This window comes from Mycteria americana, chromosome 3 (genome assembly GCF_035582795.1).
Source record: "Mycteria americana isolate JAX WOST 10 ecotype Jacksonville Zoo and Gardens chromosome 3, USCA_MyAme_1.0, whole genome shotgun sequence".
Classification (NCBI taxonomy): Eukaryota; Metazoa; Chordata; class Aves; order Ciconiiformes; family Ciconiidae; genus Mycteria; species Mycteria americana.
In genome coordinates this window covers 122622024-122640248 of record NC_134367.1, presented here as the reverse complement: position 1 = coordinate 122640248, position 18225 = coordinate 122622024, and the positions used below count along the sequence as shown (strand labels likewise).

The following is an 18225-nucleotide window of genomic DNA, read 5'->3' as shown; positions in this document are numbered from 1 at the left end:
TTAAGAATAAAGATCCTGCATTGAAATATTTCCCACCAAAGGGGATTCAGGGTGTTTGGAACAAATATACATGTTGCGGGAGCAAACTGCAGCAAACTGAGTAGCGTTTGAAATGTATTTCACCCTATAGAGCCGACAGAAGGTCGGGCACCCGGCATACCTCCGAAGCAGCAGCGCTGAAGCTGCTTTTCCAGGGCTGAAGCTGCTTTTCCAGCACAGCTGCCAAAATAGAAAAGCTCTTGCAGGTCAGGCCATGAGAAGCAGCACCGTAAGGCGTCTGGCTGAAGGATAACCGAGTCTCCCTCCAGCTTCAGCGGCAATATGAAACTGCAGTGGGAAGCTTGCATGTCAGCTGATGGCTCTATTTCTCGTGCCGTATGAGCCCAAAGTTGCCTCTGACGTATTCAAACTCGTTTTTCCCCCTTTTTTCCCTCTCTGATAATTCACCCCACCATTTACTCAATCATTTTAGGTCGGGGGAAGTGATGAATGTTGCTGAGTGCCAGTTTTTTTGATGCAGATGAATAACCATCGAACTTACATCAAGTCCCAGGCTGCTGTCAGCCCTATAGTTGATGATGTTTTCACTGTAAGGGGTGGGGACTGGGACACAATAAGCCTCAACAGGGGAAGTAAATGGAGTGAATTGACTCAGCAACTATGCCTTTTACCACGGCTTCTAATAAGGATAAACTGATTACTGCCAAATGTACTTTAACATCACAGGGAGGGGGGGGGGAAATAAATCGATCTGCTCAAAGGAAATAAATGCCATACCAGAAGTTTTTTTAAAGTGAACTTTTATATTCAAAAGTGTAGAAGCATGTTTCAGCAGCACGTTGCTGCTTCTTTCTGAGTTGCCATTTGCTGCTAAACCAAAAATGAATTTGCAGCCTTAAAATGCATCCTAAAGATGAACGCTGCCAAACGACTGCTACAAAGCCAATGGATCTTTTTTATAATCTCGCTCTCAAATGATTTCGATAACAAAGAGGTGCACGGCGATGCCTGCGCTGTATTTCAAAAGCCGACTTTATGTCAGTATCTTTTTATGGTGACTGGGAGAGCGGATGCTCCACTTCTGCGCCAGGCTATGGGGAAGGCAAGCGGGTGGCTGCCCAGGTTGCCAGGGGTGACTATGGAGCCGACAACCCCGGCATCGAGCAAAACCCACCCTGACTGATGGCTTCTGGGTTCCCGCTGACCTTTGATCCCTCCTGGTTTGGCCGGGAACAAAAGAGCCTGTTCATCGGGGCCCCTCGCACGTATATTTAACGAAAGCAGTCATCGCCTAAACGCTGATTAATGTGTTTGCTTTACGTGCGGCAGGAGGAGGACCACGGCCATCCCGTGCCGCCACGCAGGTAAGCGCCAGGCTGTAAAAACAGAATATATCCTAGCTTGTGTGTCACACAAAATAAATCAAGGAAATCCACCACGAGGCACATAAAAATGACTAAAACAGGTAAAGACAATTTTTGTCACCGACACAACAAACTGCCAAGGCTGGCAGCAGCGCCAGGAGTGATTTCCCCGCGTACCCGAAAACCTGCGCGGGGTTTCTGTCATTAGAGATTTGGGGCCGCTCTGACACCGAGGGCCATGAGCAGCTCGACCATGCTGCCGCAAAGATGCTGCCGGCTACGGCAACCATGGAGGATGCTGTCCGACCCTCAGCGGCAACTTTCATCGCCACATGTTGTCACCATAGCAATGAAGCTGGATGCGGGCAAATGACAAGGGTCTGTCATCACTCAGCCCTGGCCTGACAGCCTTCAGTACCAGTCGCTCTCATCCAGCCTCCATACGCAAATACGTCTTCGACGGGTCCAAAAGTAATAACCTGCCCTTCTGCAATGTCATCGTTTCGCCGGCGCTCCCAGCAGCCGTGTACAGCCCTTAGACCCTGCGGAGATGCTTTGTTTTATTTCCCAGCGAGTTTTGGTGCTTTAGGGAAAAGGAAGAGAAAAGCTAGGAAAGGGGGAGCCAGAAAGGAGACAGTGGTACCCAAACTTCAAATATCAGAGGTGATCAAGAAACAAACAAAAAAAAAAAAAAGGGGAGGAAAGGAGAAAATCTCTGTTATACAAACGGGGGTCAAGCATGAGAGTTAGTGTTTGAAAGGAATACGACACTTTCCATGCAAGGCCTTCAGCAAGGAATAGGAATGTTATTGTGAAAGTCTCAAGCTCCCTTTAATATTAAACACAGGAGTTGTATATAAAATGTATCCACCGCTCCCTTCACAGAAACGGGCGCTTGGGGTGAAGTCAGGATAACTGGCAAGGTATGCCGGGCTGTCACCGACAGCAAACACGGCGAACGCTGCTCTGCCTTCACGCCAACACCGAAACCGAGGGTTCCAGCTATTTTCACGACCCTCCTGCCAGCTATGGCACAAAGAGACAATTAACTTGGTCTACTTCCCCGCTGCCTTGGTGGAAGTATGGCGAGGAACGACAGAAATCAGAGGTGGCAAACGCTATCGCATCTAGAGCTCGTCTGCCTGGTTGGATTAATCATAACGTCGCTATTTTGGGAGAATTTCTGCACGGGGTCAGTTTTTACTCATCCCGCCCACGCAAAGTCGCCCCTTCCAATCGCGGCGCGTGCAGAAGCTAGTGAGAAAGGTTTGACTTGGTGGTTACCTGACTTAGCTCATGTCGACCACGCACTTCGTATGTTACTTGGTGGTTAGTCATACAGAATAACCCGATTTAACAGCGATCCTACGTATCACGCAAGCCCTCTCACCATTTAGAAAGCCGCCTTTTAATGATATTTAATTTAGACTCGCTTATATGCTACATTTGCTAGTGAACACGTTGGCTACACGGCTCTTATTTAACACGTTCGCTGTACCCCCGTAGCGTGCGACACACTCGCCGGTCTGCGGCAGCCCTGGAAAGACAATTCGCTGCTTGAACGTTTTTAAACCTGATTTACTGTTCCAGAGAAACAACTACGCAACTAATCTTCCAGGACAAATGTAACGCCGAAGAACAACTAAACTGAAACATATAAATTCCATATATACTTAAAAATATTATTGTCTGTAATTTAATATAACAATATTTCTAGGCCTATAACCTTGCACGCAGAGGCAATTTCCCAAGCATTAATACTTAAATGGGTCATATGCACCACATCTGTCATTCTGTCCTGAAGTCTATGAGGCACAACCAAGACTCTGCAAGCCTATTGATTTTTCTAGCATTTGCTTTAATTTACTTAACCATTGAGAAATCCATCAGTACATAAAGGGCAACTGTCCATTACTGCCTCATTTGCAGACATTCTTTCCCCTCATTTTTTTTGGTAAATATTTCCCCTTAAATAGCTGTGTGTTTACAGTGTAAAAATGAATCCGGAAAGTGCTCACACCTGTTTCTGTTCAGTAACTGCTGCACTGAGGTATATGTAATGTGCTTAAAGATAGAATAAATATCTAGACATTATTACATCTGTGTGCAAAGGGTGGTAAATTAGATCCTAATTACATTAACAGGGATTCTGCCTCCCAGCTTAAATTTTACATGAGCACTCTGTAAAAATCCAAAATCTCTGCTGTGGTTTCTTTACGAGCTGGTGATTACAGCTACTTCCTATGCGGTCACTAAATATTCTGTTTACAAATAAATGAAGAAGCTTTGAGCCAACTTGCCAGGGTAATAATCCATGGTTTTTTTTTTTTTTTTTTTCCCCCAGCAAACCTTTACCACATAAGCATGGCAACAATCAGAAGCCCTGGCTTCATCTAATTACTCTATCACATAATTTCACAAATTGCCTTTTCACTGGGGAGCCAAGTGCAAAACACGCTCACAGTGGGACTTCAGGCAGCAGCTTTCATTTACTACTCATTTCTTGTTAAATTAAACACAAAAACACCAGTTGTGCGAAAGAAGTCAAAAAGAATGCTTGCAAATGAGCCAGACAAGTGTATCTTGTATTTATACCATTCGCACAAAATAGCTCATTGGCAAGCTGGATTTTTAATGGCACCATTATCGCCTTTAACCCTTTTAAAGCCCAGCGCGAGGCTGGTAACTGGATCATCCTGACCAAACTCAAGCCGGGTGAACTGACATCAGGCAGCACACCAGCCGTATTAGCCAACACGGCATCCTTTAGTTAATAACCGGAGAGACGAGGCACCTACCACCGGCGTGCCCTGACTTCGCCTCCACGCAACCCCTCCGGCTTCCAGGGGGTTTCATGGGGAACAACCCAGGGCGGAATCTGGCCCACGAGTTCCTGGGTACGCTGCCCGCCGAATACGAGGGAAGGACGGTCAAATAAATCGAGTGGGATTCGTAAACACAATTCCTATTTCACGCCGGTACGGCCCTCCGAGGTGCGGGGGAACCAGCGAGACTCGGGGGCAGAGGGACCTGGAGGGCCAGCCCCCTGCTAATTATCTGAGTGCTAACAAGGCAGGATTTCAAGCTGCCACCAAGGAACACAAATTATTTTGAAAATAATTGCAGCCCGTGTACCATCGCCGGTAGAAGTGAACCAGAGGTTACGCCGCTCTAAGATGACATTTTTTACATCAACAAGTACAAAACTAAAACACGGCCATTAGTAATTAAAGCTGTTCCTTCTGTAGCACCAGAGCCAGTAGGTCAGGTACCGTTTTACATCAGAAACCAGGCCTTGATGGCTGTAGATTTGCCAGCATTATCTGCACAGGGAGAAAAAAAAAACATTAGCAGCAGCTGTCTGTGTGCCTCGACATTGAAAATCCTATTCATACAGACAGGTGGAGTAATTTAAAAGCCAATGTGGTGCAATTTTGATACAACTAATGCCACTGTTTACTAAAACGCAGCCATTACCGCTGTTCATGAAAACATTCACTAAAATTGCATTTTGTTCATAAGAATCCTAAGATTCTGGTTATTACCAGCTTCAAAATTATTCTGCCCCCAACTGCAGCTTACAACCCTCCAGGGTTTACAACCTGCGGCACCGATGGACCCACACTCGGGTTTCGACAACAAAATCAAGGGTTTATCCTCTTTGCCGTTCCCATGCAAGCACAGTGCAACTCCCGGATCAGCACAAAGTTCCTGGCAAATAAGTAGAGTTCTGCCAATGAATCTATTAATTAGCCAGATTCCTCTAATACGGCATTTACCTTCCCAAAAATACCACCCAGGGACCCCAAAAGCTCTGGCTGACATGAGTACAGGTTGTCCAAGAAGAAGAGTTTCACTTCAAAGTTGACTTTGGGTAATGAACAGAGTAAGCCACCTAAGGCAGAGTCCCACCGTTTCCCCCGTTGAGTCCAAAGAAAGTCCTTGAAAAATATATTTATATCATGAACAGACCCTTGGTTTTACTCGTGTGACTCAAGTGACACTTCAGTGTCACTAATGTGACCGCTTCCCTTTCTGCATCACTGGTACAGAGCATCACAGTGGAAATAAGTTTTTTTTGTGTTGTTTTTTTTTAAACATATTTCCAAAATGTCTTAAGCTGTACAGGTTGGATTAGAAAAGGTCAACCAGTAGGTAAGAAAGGAATATTCATGCTACACCTAAAATCTGAGAAGTATTTTCTGGGCAGAAGTTTCTGGTTCATAAAGCAGAAGATGCAGTGGTAAGTCTCCCAGACCTTGCCTTATTAAAATGATGGCCCACCACTGAAGTGAAACGAGTACTCTGCTAAATACTATGGGTCTAAATCAGGCAATGATGCAAAAGGCGAGGTAAATTAGATAACTACATATTAACTTAAACTCTTTTCTGCCTACTTACCTTCTCTCTACACATATATTTAGCATTGCTGTAGCTTACAGGGTGAGGAGCTGGAAGTGCAAAGGTGAGTCTGGTCAATACGTTTGTTCATATATTGAAAAATGGATGTCCAGCTGAGCATTTTGGGAGAAAGGATGGCATTGTCCGTGGAAATTTTTAACTTTCCATCAACAAAAAAAAATTCCCTTCCACAAGAAAAGTTTTATGTGGGTAATTTTGATGGGCAGATAGTAAACATAACCAGTTAATATTAGGAATTAGGGCCCCTTGAATATATGGAACGAGAAAAAATGTGTAAGCCATAACAGTGCAGATTCTGTTTAGCTGAAGATAAATGCAGGAAAAGGGAAACAAAACTTTTAAAATGGGTAAAAACCCAGCTCACTTCTCGTGCCTGTCCTGCAGCAACAAACAGACTATATTCACTGCAATATCACTGTTTCGGTTCATTCAGACAAGGGTTAAGTTCACGCAAACAGATGTAGGATACTCTATGCCAGAGGAAGGGAATGCATCTTACACAACTTGATGTACCACTTCGAAATGTGACCCTATTTGAAAGGCAGCTTATTTTACACCGCAGATTAACACATCTCATCAGATATGCGCCCAACTGGTTTGGTGCCTCGTATTTTGGCACTTCACCTGATCTGATTAAGTCATTCACTAGCTTACGCTGGTGCGCCGCGAAACTCCTTCAAGAGTTAGGAGATTGCCAATAAAAAATTAACACTGGCACTTATATACATAAGCCTATCTGAGAATCGACATAGGCTCTTTTGTAGCAACTGCGTTAGAGGACAAGCTAAACAAACAACTAATAATGAACAACTGAGCCCATGAATTTATCCTCATTTCCTGCTCACCAGCTGCTTGCCAAGATACTGTTGTTGCCTTTGGTGTACTTTGTATTGCAAATTATTTGCCAAAATATTTCCGTGGATACTTCCAGATTTACAAATTGGTGGTCAGATTTTTTCCCTCCCCCTCTCCCCCTTCAAAATGCGACACTTGAATTTTGTACGTGTGCTTTGACTGCAGGAAGACAGTACATCACGTAACACATTTCTGTGCCTTGACTGGAGGAGGCTAATTTAAAAAATGAAGTTGCACACGCAAAATATCACAGCTGCAAAATTAAAAAGAAAGGAGAGGGTGGAGAAGAAAGCAAAGCATCTACTGTTGACTTAAGAATTCTTAATACTGCAAACATTCTTGCTGGTAAACTCATTTCCCAGAATATTTATGCAAACAAAAAGAGTTCTAGTACAACCAGAGCAAGTGTAATTTAACATCTGAATTAATGTTTATCATGTTTCAACTTTTCAATATTCCCTTGCTTCTACTCAGATGTGAAATTCTTCAGGTGTGTAAATACTAATGTGTTTCAGCAGCTTCCAAATAATTCAAATTCTTTAATGTGCTGGTGGCTTCCACTTGGATACAACAGTGCCTCCAAGGTAGAAATTGGGGGAAACTGGAAAAAGATAAGATAGCCCTCTGGGAATAGACGGTCTCTCTAAAATCTAGCCCAGGCTGTTGACTACCTTCTGATTTCAACCAAAATACATCCCCGGACCACCACTCAAACAAAATACACCCCCGAGAGCTGCGAGGAGCCCAGGATGAGATGTCTCATACCGCATAGTTTCAGACAACATGATGGTTGTCTTCCTCAGAAATGAGACTGAATCATAGATATGAAAAAACCAGATGTTGTAACTACACCACATTTCTGAACGTGAGAAGAGCCTAAGCAAGGAATATGTTTCCTTGAACCAACAGACTAAAGCACCCTCTATTTTTCCTTTCTGGTCTAAAACCAAAGGTTTGTAGCATAGCTCAGCGCTGGCAACTTAAATAATCTATAGGACAGCATGAGATCTCAGTACACAAGACGTGCTTTCTGAGACATGCGCTTTCCAAGAAATCATGAAACTGGATCAACAGCAGCATTGCCATGTGTATCCCCCCAAAAAACAACAGTTTTCTTTAAAAATGGCAAAATTCACCCACGTTAGAAAATGGATCGACCCTTGGAGGCTGGACAGCAGGTCAAAGCAACAAGTGTGAGGAAGACTAAAGAAGATGCTGAAGGTTTTGACAGTCAGGGTCCTCCATCAAACTCTGGGAGGGCTGAAGGGTTAAGAAGTTAATTCAAACCGAGTTACCTAAATCCTGTTTGTCCTCCTTTCTGGAGCTCTCAATTCAATTCTGACAGAGCCTCGGAATAATTATCTTCTCCCGTAATAACATTTCCCATTTTCTCCCGTTGAAGACGACTGCCACGGCACCTCCACCAGCAGAAGGGAGCCGAGGACCCTCATGGCGGGTTATTTGCACAACCCTGCGACGGATGCTTTTGCTCACCGCTCCGGCAAGTCCTCCCGCTGCCGGGAGCAGGAGCAGCCCTGGCTCCCACCTTCCCAGCCAAGGGGATGGCAGTGCACGGGTGACCGAAGGCAAGCTAAAAACGCCTGGCTTTTCCCAGGAATTCGGGACAGCTGGCACTAAAAAGTCTTGCAGATGTGGAAGGAAGATTTTTACAGCTTCGCCCACAATAAAATCAAGTGAAAGAGGAGACTTGTGTGTTTGGGATAAGGGGGAGGGGGGGAATCCCCCCCCAATCTGAGTCCACTATATGGTAATATGACCCCTGTTACGCAGATGAGCTCCAGGAGCCCTCTGGCATTTTGCAGAGCAAATATCAGTTGGTGCACGATGGAGAGTCATTGTAAGTTGTACTCTCGGGGGGGTTGTTTTGTTTTCATGCTTTCAAACCCTCTCGAGAGGAGAGCAAAGAAAATCCTCGCTGGTTTTAGTCAATTATTTCCCCTTTTTATGTTTGCAGCAGCTTAGTTCTGTACCCATCTGCCCTCTCGCTATTACCCCTTTCCAAAACTGAACAAGCATCCCGCATGGGAGTAGGGGCAGGGAGCCAAATTAACCCCACGCTCCTCCCAAGGCAATATCTCATAACCGTGGAGGGACGAGAGAAGACTTGAAATCCACTTGCTTTAACCTTAAAAAGTTGCTAGCCTGTAAAATAGTCATACATAAACGAAACGTATAGAATTAAGTGGTGTAATAGTATTTTTCTATCAGAGGAACATACTTGAAGCGATGGGGACTGTTTTTCTCAGCTACACGCGGATATAAAGTGCCTCCTTCAAATACCTGCCTCCAATAAATTCTTTTATACAAATAACAGCTTTGCTGAATAGATTGCATATTGCTTATTACAAGTTTTCTTGTTTAATAGAATGGCATCAGGTGATCAATAAAGCTTCAAAATCAAGATACATAACAGAAAAAAAGCCCTTCACTTTTACTGTAAAGTCAACGTGTTTCAGCTACGTCTTTTACCTTCTGCTCAGTCTCCCATTTCAGTAAGATTTAACCTCTTAAGGAAATTGTTTTAAAAGCAGTTAAAAATAATGATTAAATTATGGGATTTACATGAAAGAAATCCTTGGCCTATTCATTTTTTAAAATCATGGCAATTTGTTTTTTAAAAGGTGTTTGAAGTCCTTGAATCTACCTCTTGGCACCATTAAAAAAAAGTAGTTTATAATCCCCTAATGTGCTTAAATAAAGCCTTCAATAGTTTAAATTGTTATTAAACATCTTTTGGGATTATAATTTTATGGCTTTTTTTGCCTGATTAGATGATGAACGTGAAGATCATCAAATACTCATCATATAACAAACCAATTACATCGTATAATCCCCAAAATGAGGTTTGAATCTCAACATTTTAAATTAAGCTGGATTTAAAGGATGCAGAGAATTCACAATGAGCGAACAAAACACTTGAAAAGACACCCCCCAAACTTCTAGTTTTGAACCAAAAGGTACCATTGCTAGGACAAAAGCATAGTATGGGTTGAAGCAGAAACTAATCCTGTCGCCACAATTAAATTTACACAAATCTAGTCGTAAGCAAGATTATTTTTTCCCGTCCCTTCCTCCAAGCTTTTCCCTTACTTTGCAATCCCTGCTGAGGGCTATACGTTACAGTGAGGAGATCTGCTTGAAAAATGGTGGCGAGATATGATCCCTGAATGTTAAGTGATCCAAGAAATAATAATTAAAAAAAAATTAAAAAAAAAAAAAAAAAGAGGGCCTGCAAAATATTGCCATGCTGCAGCACACCCTGAAATTATCCTTTGGGCAAGTTTCTGGAGCCCAGCTGGTTCGCCCCAGTCCCTCCTCGAGACCCTGCCACGGCACACTCGACATTCATCTGACGCCACAAACCACCCCTCATTTTTGGCTCAACTTTTATACTTCGGGGATGTCCTCATAGCTTCACCAAACTATTAATAGCCTTATTTATTTTTTGTTTTTCCAAATAGTAACAGGACATTCCTTCCACTTCAAATTTATAGCAAAATCCTAAAAATAGATTTCACAAACCTCAAAATTTACAGGCTGGTGTCACAATCTACCATCCAAAATTTCAACAAGCTCCACAGCTCCGTTTCGCCTAACAAACGGCCAACCTGAGCAGCTCTTCCAACCCAGACATTTAATCAAAATTAAGTCAGAATAGCAAATAGTTAAAAATAAATCCTGCAAAGTCCTAAGTGTAAGTCTGATCACCACTTTTGCTATTGTTTGAGCTGATTTTTTTGGTTGTTATTATTCCAAGGGGAAGGAAAAAAAAAAAAAAAGGCAATTTGGATGAATTTATCCCCTGAAGTGTTTCAGAGCATACTGCCTGCATCCGCGGAGGACAGCGCTTTCCTGCCCTTTGGGCATACGTCAACTCAGTTCTGCACATCAGTCAAAATAACGGGGGGGCTGCAGCGTGACACTGAGTGGGAACTATTGCCCAAACATTTCAACAACTGGAGAGGCTACGGCCTTGCATTTGATTTTTTTTCTTCAATAAAGAAAAAAAGAATTTCCTCCTAAGTGAGAAATGAGAACAAAGGGACAAACCTTAGGAAATGAAGTCAGCACAGAGAGGAAGACTTAAGACTCTTGGAGATGGAATAACTGCATAGAAGGAATTAAACCAGCCTATACACTTTTAAAAGATTATATTAGTCCAACACTTATTTTAAATCTTGCCAACCATTAATCATTTGTATGACAGACACAGCAATTACTGTCTATTTGGTTTAATTCCATGCCACTGATGTGTATTAATATTACAATTGTGAGAAAAAAATAATTGCCTTTGAAAAGGAGGGCTCCCAAATAACGCCCCAATTGGGAAGCACCAGCGGTCAAGGGGATGCTGGATTTCGCACTTAGCCGCTGCTCATTTCTTCCCTGCCATTCTCCGGATGGGAAAGCGAAGGCAGGTTAAGCGCTGGGGCAAAAGGGAGGTATCGCCTGCCCTGACATGTCCCCAGCCTGAACAGAACCACCTCCCTACCTCTCCTCACCTCCTGCTTCAGGGAGGACCTTGTGTCCACCCTAGGGAAGACCAAATTCACTAATAATAAATAAATAAATAGATGATGCAGGACCTCTAGTTTCCTCAGCTGACCACTCCTCAAGATGACCTCTCTCCCGCAGCGAGGAGCCCAGCTGGGGACACCGTCATGCCAGTGTGTAGGGTTATAAGAGCAGTCATGAGGTCCAGACACCCTCGTAAATGAACTGGAGTCTTAATTCCTTCACCCTCTCACCCCCCAACTCCTCAGCTCTGATTGCAGCCATGATTTGGGCCCGGGTTTTTTTGCAGAGAAGACAGCACCCCAAGCAGCTCGTCAACATGTTATCTTGCTTTAGCACTAACTGTAGTCTTGACTCTTCCCATGCTATCAACGTGCTTGCCTAGAGGACATCTTCCTCCACACACAAGACCCACTGCCCCTCTGGATGCGTGAGTTCTCTGGTGCCTTCTCACTCCAGCTGAAACACATGCTTGGAAGAGCCTACGTTGTCCAGACATGTTTTAATTTGGGTAAACTGTCCCCGACCCCACCTAGAGTCGATTTGAAATGTCTGTCTCAAGGTCCTAGCTGAAGAAGGTTGGACTGGGTAAACCAGTTGTGCTTTATTGAACTGATCAGACAAGCCTGGAGCTACCATGATGCTGCCAGAAGAAGAGAAAGCTGCCCTGCAATAAATCTGCGTGCTTGATCTGCCTGGGCTGGATCTGCACAGGGGATGGTAGATTTTTAAAGCAAGCTTTAGCTCAGTGCTGCAAGGTAGAAAATGCAGCAGCTTCATTGCATAGGTCCTGAGGGGGGAGGGGGTGTGTCTGTATTTGAGCCTTCCAGAAGAAGAAACCACCCTACAAGCAGATGTCCAGATGTTGTCTCCCCGGGGCAGCTACCAGCACTGCAGCAAGCTCCGCAGGCACTCTCACCTTCTCTTTTGCACACCATTACCGCACAGCAGAAGAGTGAAAAGCCACTTGCACCCTACACCTCATCTAGACGAAGCAGTGATAGGGTCTGTTCTCTGGTCCTGAGGCTGTGCATGAAGCCAGCTGCAGAGTCAGGCCAAACCCATGTAGCTCAACACAGGGTGGTTCCTGCCACGAGGTCTTTCGGGAATCACCCCTGCTGTCTTCTGCCATGTTCCCAGGAATGGGTTTGGAAGGTGGTAGCTGGCCCAGACTAAGAGTGTGCTGGAGACTGCTCAAGCAGTTTAACAGGATAGACCGTCACGTTCCTGTGCCCAGGCCTGGGTGATGTTTAATTTACTAGCACAAACACAGCAACAGGCCACTTCCAGGAAAAAATATTAATACTAATATATACTACTTAATTCGTAATTCCTCAACTGCGAATTACAGGGACTGACATGCAGTTGCTCAGTGTCCCCTGGTGTGCCTTGTCCTGACTGCAGAGCTTCCAGGCCATCTCCTCAAACCAGAACCTGAACCACCTGCATCAGGCTGGTGTGATCATCGCTGCCGGCACAGCATCCCTGGACCGTTTTGGAGGCAGATGTCCTCAACCTGACATCTACCTGCAGAGAGACACCAGGTGTCACCTTGTCTTGAGTGAGGACCTAGAACTGGGGAGCCACCAAAACCAAAAGGGACCTCAGCCTTTGGAAGCGATGTGCTGAACGCACCAGGGACAGGGCTAAGGAGCTGGCAAAGCTGGGGCATGGCTGACATAAAGTCTGCCAGAGAAAGAGATTAACTTGGAGATATCTGAAGCCCTCGCCGGCCTTGGAGGAGTAGTGCTCCAGCATGAAGGTTCATTCATAGCAAGCCGGGACCGCGCGGGGCAGGATTCCCCGCCTGATCCCCGTGCTGACAAGAGTCGCGGCAGATATCTGGTTTCTTGGCTCAGCGGGGGACGGAGGGGCGATGTGCGTGAGCGCTTCCTCCAGTTTACAAGTATACCCTTGGCAGGGCTCCCACCGGGGCTGGGCAAGCTGGCTGGCTTCTGGTTTCATCCTGACCCTAACTACAGGCAGGGGAGAGAGTCAGCCACTGGGATTAGAGGTGAGAGCCATTCTTCACTACCACCTGCAGACCCCCGGCACCCCTCGCCTGGCCCTTACCCTCCTGGCACAGAAAAGCTCAGACAGCAAACCTGGGGCCAAAGGCCCACATCCCCACAGTGGATGAAAACACAGTGACAGATCACCACAATTTGATGAAAAAGGAGAATGGCATTAGAAACGCTTTTCTAAATGCTAACGTTAGAAGGTGTGGTGCACAATATAAAGCCTTGAAAGAAGCTCCACCACCCAGCTTAACCCCACACACCTGTCCAGAGCTTTGATTTCTAATCCCAGGAATAAAAAAAAATAGAGGTAGCTGTGGCAACCAAAATAGCTGTGCATCCCCCCACCCCTTTATAACGTTAAATACAGGGGTAACTTACACTCTGGGAATGAGAACGTCTCAAAGAAAAAAAATATACTTTGCTATTAAACCAGATACATTCAGACCTTTCATCATGAAGCTTCTGATGATCTCTCACAAACGTCTCAATAAGGTCTTTGTTTGCTTTTTGCTTTGTTTTTAATCTCCCCAATTCTTTTCCGCGGTTCTCTGGAGCACAGAACCAGGGGCCGATTGCTGCTCTCTGCTCCGGAGCAGCGATTCCCACGTCAGCTAAGGGGAGCTGCAGCTGTGCCAGCAGCAGGGCAGGACAGGTCTCCGAGGTTATTAGTATAAGCTTAGTCACACTTTGCGGTGACGTCCTGTTAACAACTGCGACTCGAACCAAAAAAAAAAAAAAAAAAAAAAAAAAAATCTAAAAACAACACACACAAACCCCCCCAAAACCATAAAAACATACGCTCCGTGCTCTTCCCCTGGCATCTAGCAAATGAGGCAACAACAACAACTCTGCTCGGAAAAGTTCCCTGAGCTGCCTGTCAGTAACATCATACGTATTTTTTTGCTTTCTACGACTACTACAACTATGACATTTTCCATGTTTTATTTTGCATATGTGATCTAGAGTTCACTTACTGTTAGATGCTGGAACAGCCATGCCCTCATGATATTTGTGGCTACTTTGGGAAAGATGCCACGCTTTTTATGTCGCTTTTTGTCCTTATCTGGATCATCATCATCACCTGTGCTGGGGGAAGCTACACTGTTGTCCAAGCCGTCACCTGTAAATATAGTGAATCAAATTTTGACTTATGCTACCTTTATATACTTCAGCCGAAGCCTGGCTTTGGGTATAAACTGCATGAATATTTAAATGAGGTATAAATTCTTTAACACCGTAATTCACCAGGGGTTGAGGGGATGGGGGGGGAAGAGACATGGGGAGAGGGAGGGTCTCAGGACTGTGTCGGCCCCATTCTGGTTTATCCTGAAGGACAGTGCAACCATTTCTGCCACTGGATTCAGCACTGTAACCCAAACCAAAAAATGCTTAAAAAAAAGGAGGAAAAAAAAAAAATTTCTGCAAGCATCCCGCTTGCGAAGGTGGAAACAGTGGCTTTTTTTCACACTAGGTCACCTTCCAAAAATTCACTCCATTCAGCTCCTTTGGCTGAGATGGCAATTAGGAACGTATCAATGGTGTTCCATCCCCATGACACGTGTGAAGCTGGGTGCCCTGTCCCGCTCTGGGATGCGAAAAGCGGGGTGAATGCAGCTCTCTTGCAACATCATATTCTCTCCCCAAATTCAGAAATAACCAGAGGATTGGGGCACCGCTTATGTTAAGTCTTTTATAGACGTTCAACTTCCCCTGACTTTTTGATAGGAGGTGGGTAGCTAACTGGCCTCCCCTCTTCCCAGCTCCAGCCTAAAGAAATTCACACTGGGATAACTGGGTACCAATTTGACATACACCATAGGAATGTCAATTGTACCAATTTGACAAACACCCTGCTTTGTGCCGGTGTGCCATGTCTGTAATAGGTGTCTGCTCCCATTAAACAACAACTGATCCAGAATGAATTTCCTTAATGCAGAGAAGGTCTCGGACAGTTCTCATCACGTTAAGCAACGTATCTACGGGAGGACGTAACTGTGTAGCAGCCAGCTTGGGTCTGGACTGATGGGCTACTGGTCGAAGGAAAACAAAAGTTGCAGTGCCCAGCCAGTTGGCATGCAATTTTTGTTTCAAGCCCTGAAAGCAGTTTATAAACAAGTCCACATAGCAAATAATTCTCTGCATGTGGATTGAACAGTATATCCTGGCATCCAAGGACACTGTATTTGTAGCAACATGGAGCTGTGATGTTATTAGGCAAGTGTTTTTTACACCCCTGGGCAAGAATGATCAAGAATGTCATCTGAATTGGGCTGAATCGAAACTATCTGTTAGGAATAAATATAAAATTTAAAAAAAAAAAAAAAAAAAAGGACTTAAACTCAAAATTATGATTTGTTAAACAGCTTTCAGCACCAAAAAAAAGAGGTTATTATTAGTGTTATAGTTTTAGTACCTTACTGACCATGGCAAATTTATAATTGTCCTTATGACTTGGCCTGTGTCTTTAATGAAATGGTAACCTTTGGTAGTTACAGAAACAAACAAGACTTTTATGAAGAAATCAGATATCCGACAAATTCTTTGAAAGCCCAGTATGTAAAAAAGGGCTTTTATACAGAGAAGCAATTCACCATATAAAATAATAATTCATAAAAGAAACATGAGCAAAGGAAACAACTCAACAGCATTTAAAATTCCACGGGCTAATCCACTTTCTGTCTGCGAGAGGCAAACAAGGAAAAGAAAAGTATTACGCATTCATTGATTAAAAATGAAAAGCTTCTAACCTAATGACACTGCCTTTCACCACCTCCCTGCAATCGTCCACCCACCCTCTCCCCCCCGTTTTCTTAAAATACACTCTCTCCTCATTTCAAACCCCCTTCAGATTAATTTAGCAGGCATCGCCTCGTGCCTGACGGGAGGAGGACTCATTGATAATTTATGGAAATATCTACTATAATCCAAGGGAGATGACTTTTTTTCCAGCTTTGTGCATCAATAGATAATCAAGGCCTTCAAGCAGCCTTAGCTTCCCATTACCTCGGGCAAGAGAATTCCTGAAAGCATGCCTCCGGGGCACCTGAATTATATCCTCCATTAGGGGAGGAAAAGCTTTCTGCATTCCACCTATAACACTCCCCAGAACCTTTCCTGTTTATTTCTGCTGTATGAAAGCAGAAGCATTAGGAACAGGATTTTTTAAGTGAAGACTTATGTAGATACAATGGAGAAACCTTTCAAGCGCGAGCCAGATCACCTCCTTCAATCCCGGGCGGTGACCTATCCCAAATAAAAGGTTTCTGTTACATCATTAGCTCAAGCCAAAAACAGCCTTGGCTTAATGCACAGTTTGTTCTTCCTACTGTTTTTAGGCAAATACTGCTACTTTACTCCCATCTGGGAGGGAAATTACACTGCTGGGCTGTAATCTAAGACAAGATTTTCATTGGAAGCAAATGCTTTCAATCCAGTGTAAATACTGGTGCATGTTCAGAAAAGCCTAAAACAATAAACCCTGGCCCCGTCCAACACAAGTCAGAGAAAGTGAAAGGCAGGGAGAGGATAAGCAAGCACCCGGCTATCCTACGAGCAAATGCTTCGGTAGACTTTTATAAATTGTTTAACCTCTTCCACTTTTTTTAAATGGAAAATTGATCCCGTAAAGACTCAAACCACAGAGAGAAGTCTAAATGGTCAATTGTGGATTTTAGTATTTCCATCTACTTTGCAACTCGATACACTCACCTCTGTGAGGTCTCCAGAGATCCCCCTCCCCCCCCAACCTTTTTTCCCCTCTTTTCCTCTTTTTAAAGATCACTAAACAAACTTGAAGCACCACTGACCAGCCACACGGTAGCAGCTACGAACCGCATTTGTAAAATGTCAGCGGCGACTCCGTTCCTGAAGTTGACTTCTCCTGCCGCCAAATGAAGGCAAACTGAAAAGGTGGAAATAATCATAGAAATGATGCTAGTCCATAAACAAGCTTACAGCCTCATTAGTATAGCGGGAGACTCCGCTGGGTGATTTATGCTTGTTTTGCTGATGCCATGAGGAAATGCCATAGGGCAACTTTAGCCAGCTGCTAATGGTTTCTGACAGCTTCTTAGCAACTAGTGCAAGCAACGCCGTGGCGTTTGCTAGTGACAGAAACCGAAAATGTCATATTATCTGCCCATGTGTCACGAAGTCCATGTGGCAATTAACTAGTAGGCCAGCGACCGAGGGGCCAGAGGCTCTTCAAAATGGCCTGTGGCTATTTGCGGGGCAGAGCAGGCGCACCGCTTGCGTTTACCCTGCACATATGCACGGCTGTACGCACGATCTGCATCGTGCTCCCTCCGCCTCGGTCGCCGATGAGTTTGGTCCAGGCGGATCCTTTGTCCGTGGAGAAACTCTGGCTCGCTTTCTCTTTAGGCACGGCGTGACATTATCAGAGGCACTGCAAGTAATCTGTCTTGATATGATGGTTGGAAATGGCACTTTAATTGGCAATACCTGATTCTCTGGTTTTGAGCGCTGGATCCGAAGGTGCTAGCTGTTTTTCTGCTCGCTCGCAAATTAGTCTAAAAGGATTTAAGATCACTGAAGCAGACTCGTTGCCTGTCAAATTGCTGGGAGCGCAGCGACTCTGCACAGCAACTAGATGCTATTTAAAAAAAAAAAAAAAAACAACCCGGAGCCTGTAAGGAGCAGGAGGAGAGCCCGGGCTCCGCACGCCCGTTCCCCAGCAAGCAAAACCAGGCGCTATATGTCAAACTGTCAAACCTTTCAGCGTGGCCGTTTGCCCTTTCAAATAATATTTAAGAATTGTTTTTACACAATTTTTTATAGGCCATGGTCTAGTGAAAGAGGCCAACCAACAAAGAAAGGAATTTGTACTACAATTCGTCCGCGGACGATTTCTTGCCAGACCTGGGCCGGTCCCCATGGTGCGAGGCAGGTGACCTGTGGCAGCTCCCCGGCTGTCGGGGAGCTCCGATTTCAAACGCCCTCGACTCCGGCGTCCCAGAGTTGCCTATTTAAGCACACCCAGGCATTTAGGCCGCGCTATCTTGTTCCTT

The 18225-nt window shown here is 44.6% G+C and overlaps 1 protein-coding gene across 5 annotated transcripts in view; it reads right to left on the bottom strand.

Annotated features, from left to right (window-relative positions):
* MEIS1 (Meis homeobox 1) overlaps positions 1-18225 on the bottom strand; it is a 110377-nt gene that overhangs the window by 38483 nt on the left and 53669 nt on the right. For all 5 annotated transcript variants that reach the window (XM_075496858.1, XM_075496855.1, XM_075496859.1 and 2 more), the window contains one exon: positions 14173-14318. In XM_075496858.1, coding sequence (XP_075352973.1) covers positions 14173-14318 — 146 coding nt within the window. The remainder of the gene's footprint in view (positions 1-14172; positions 14319-18225) is intronic.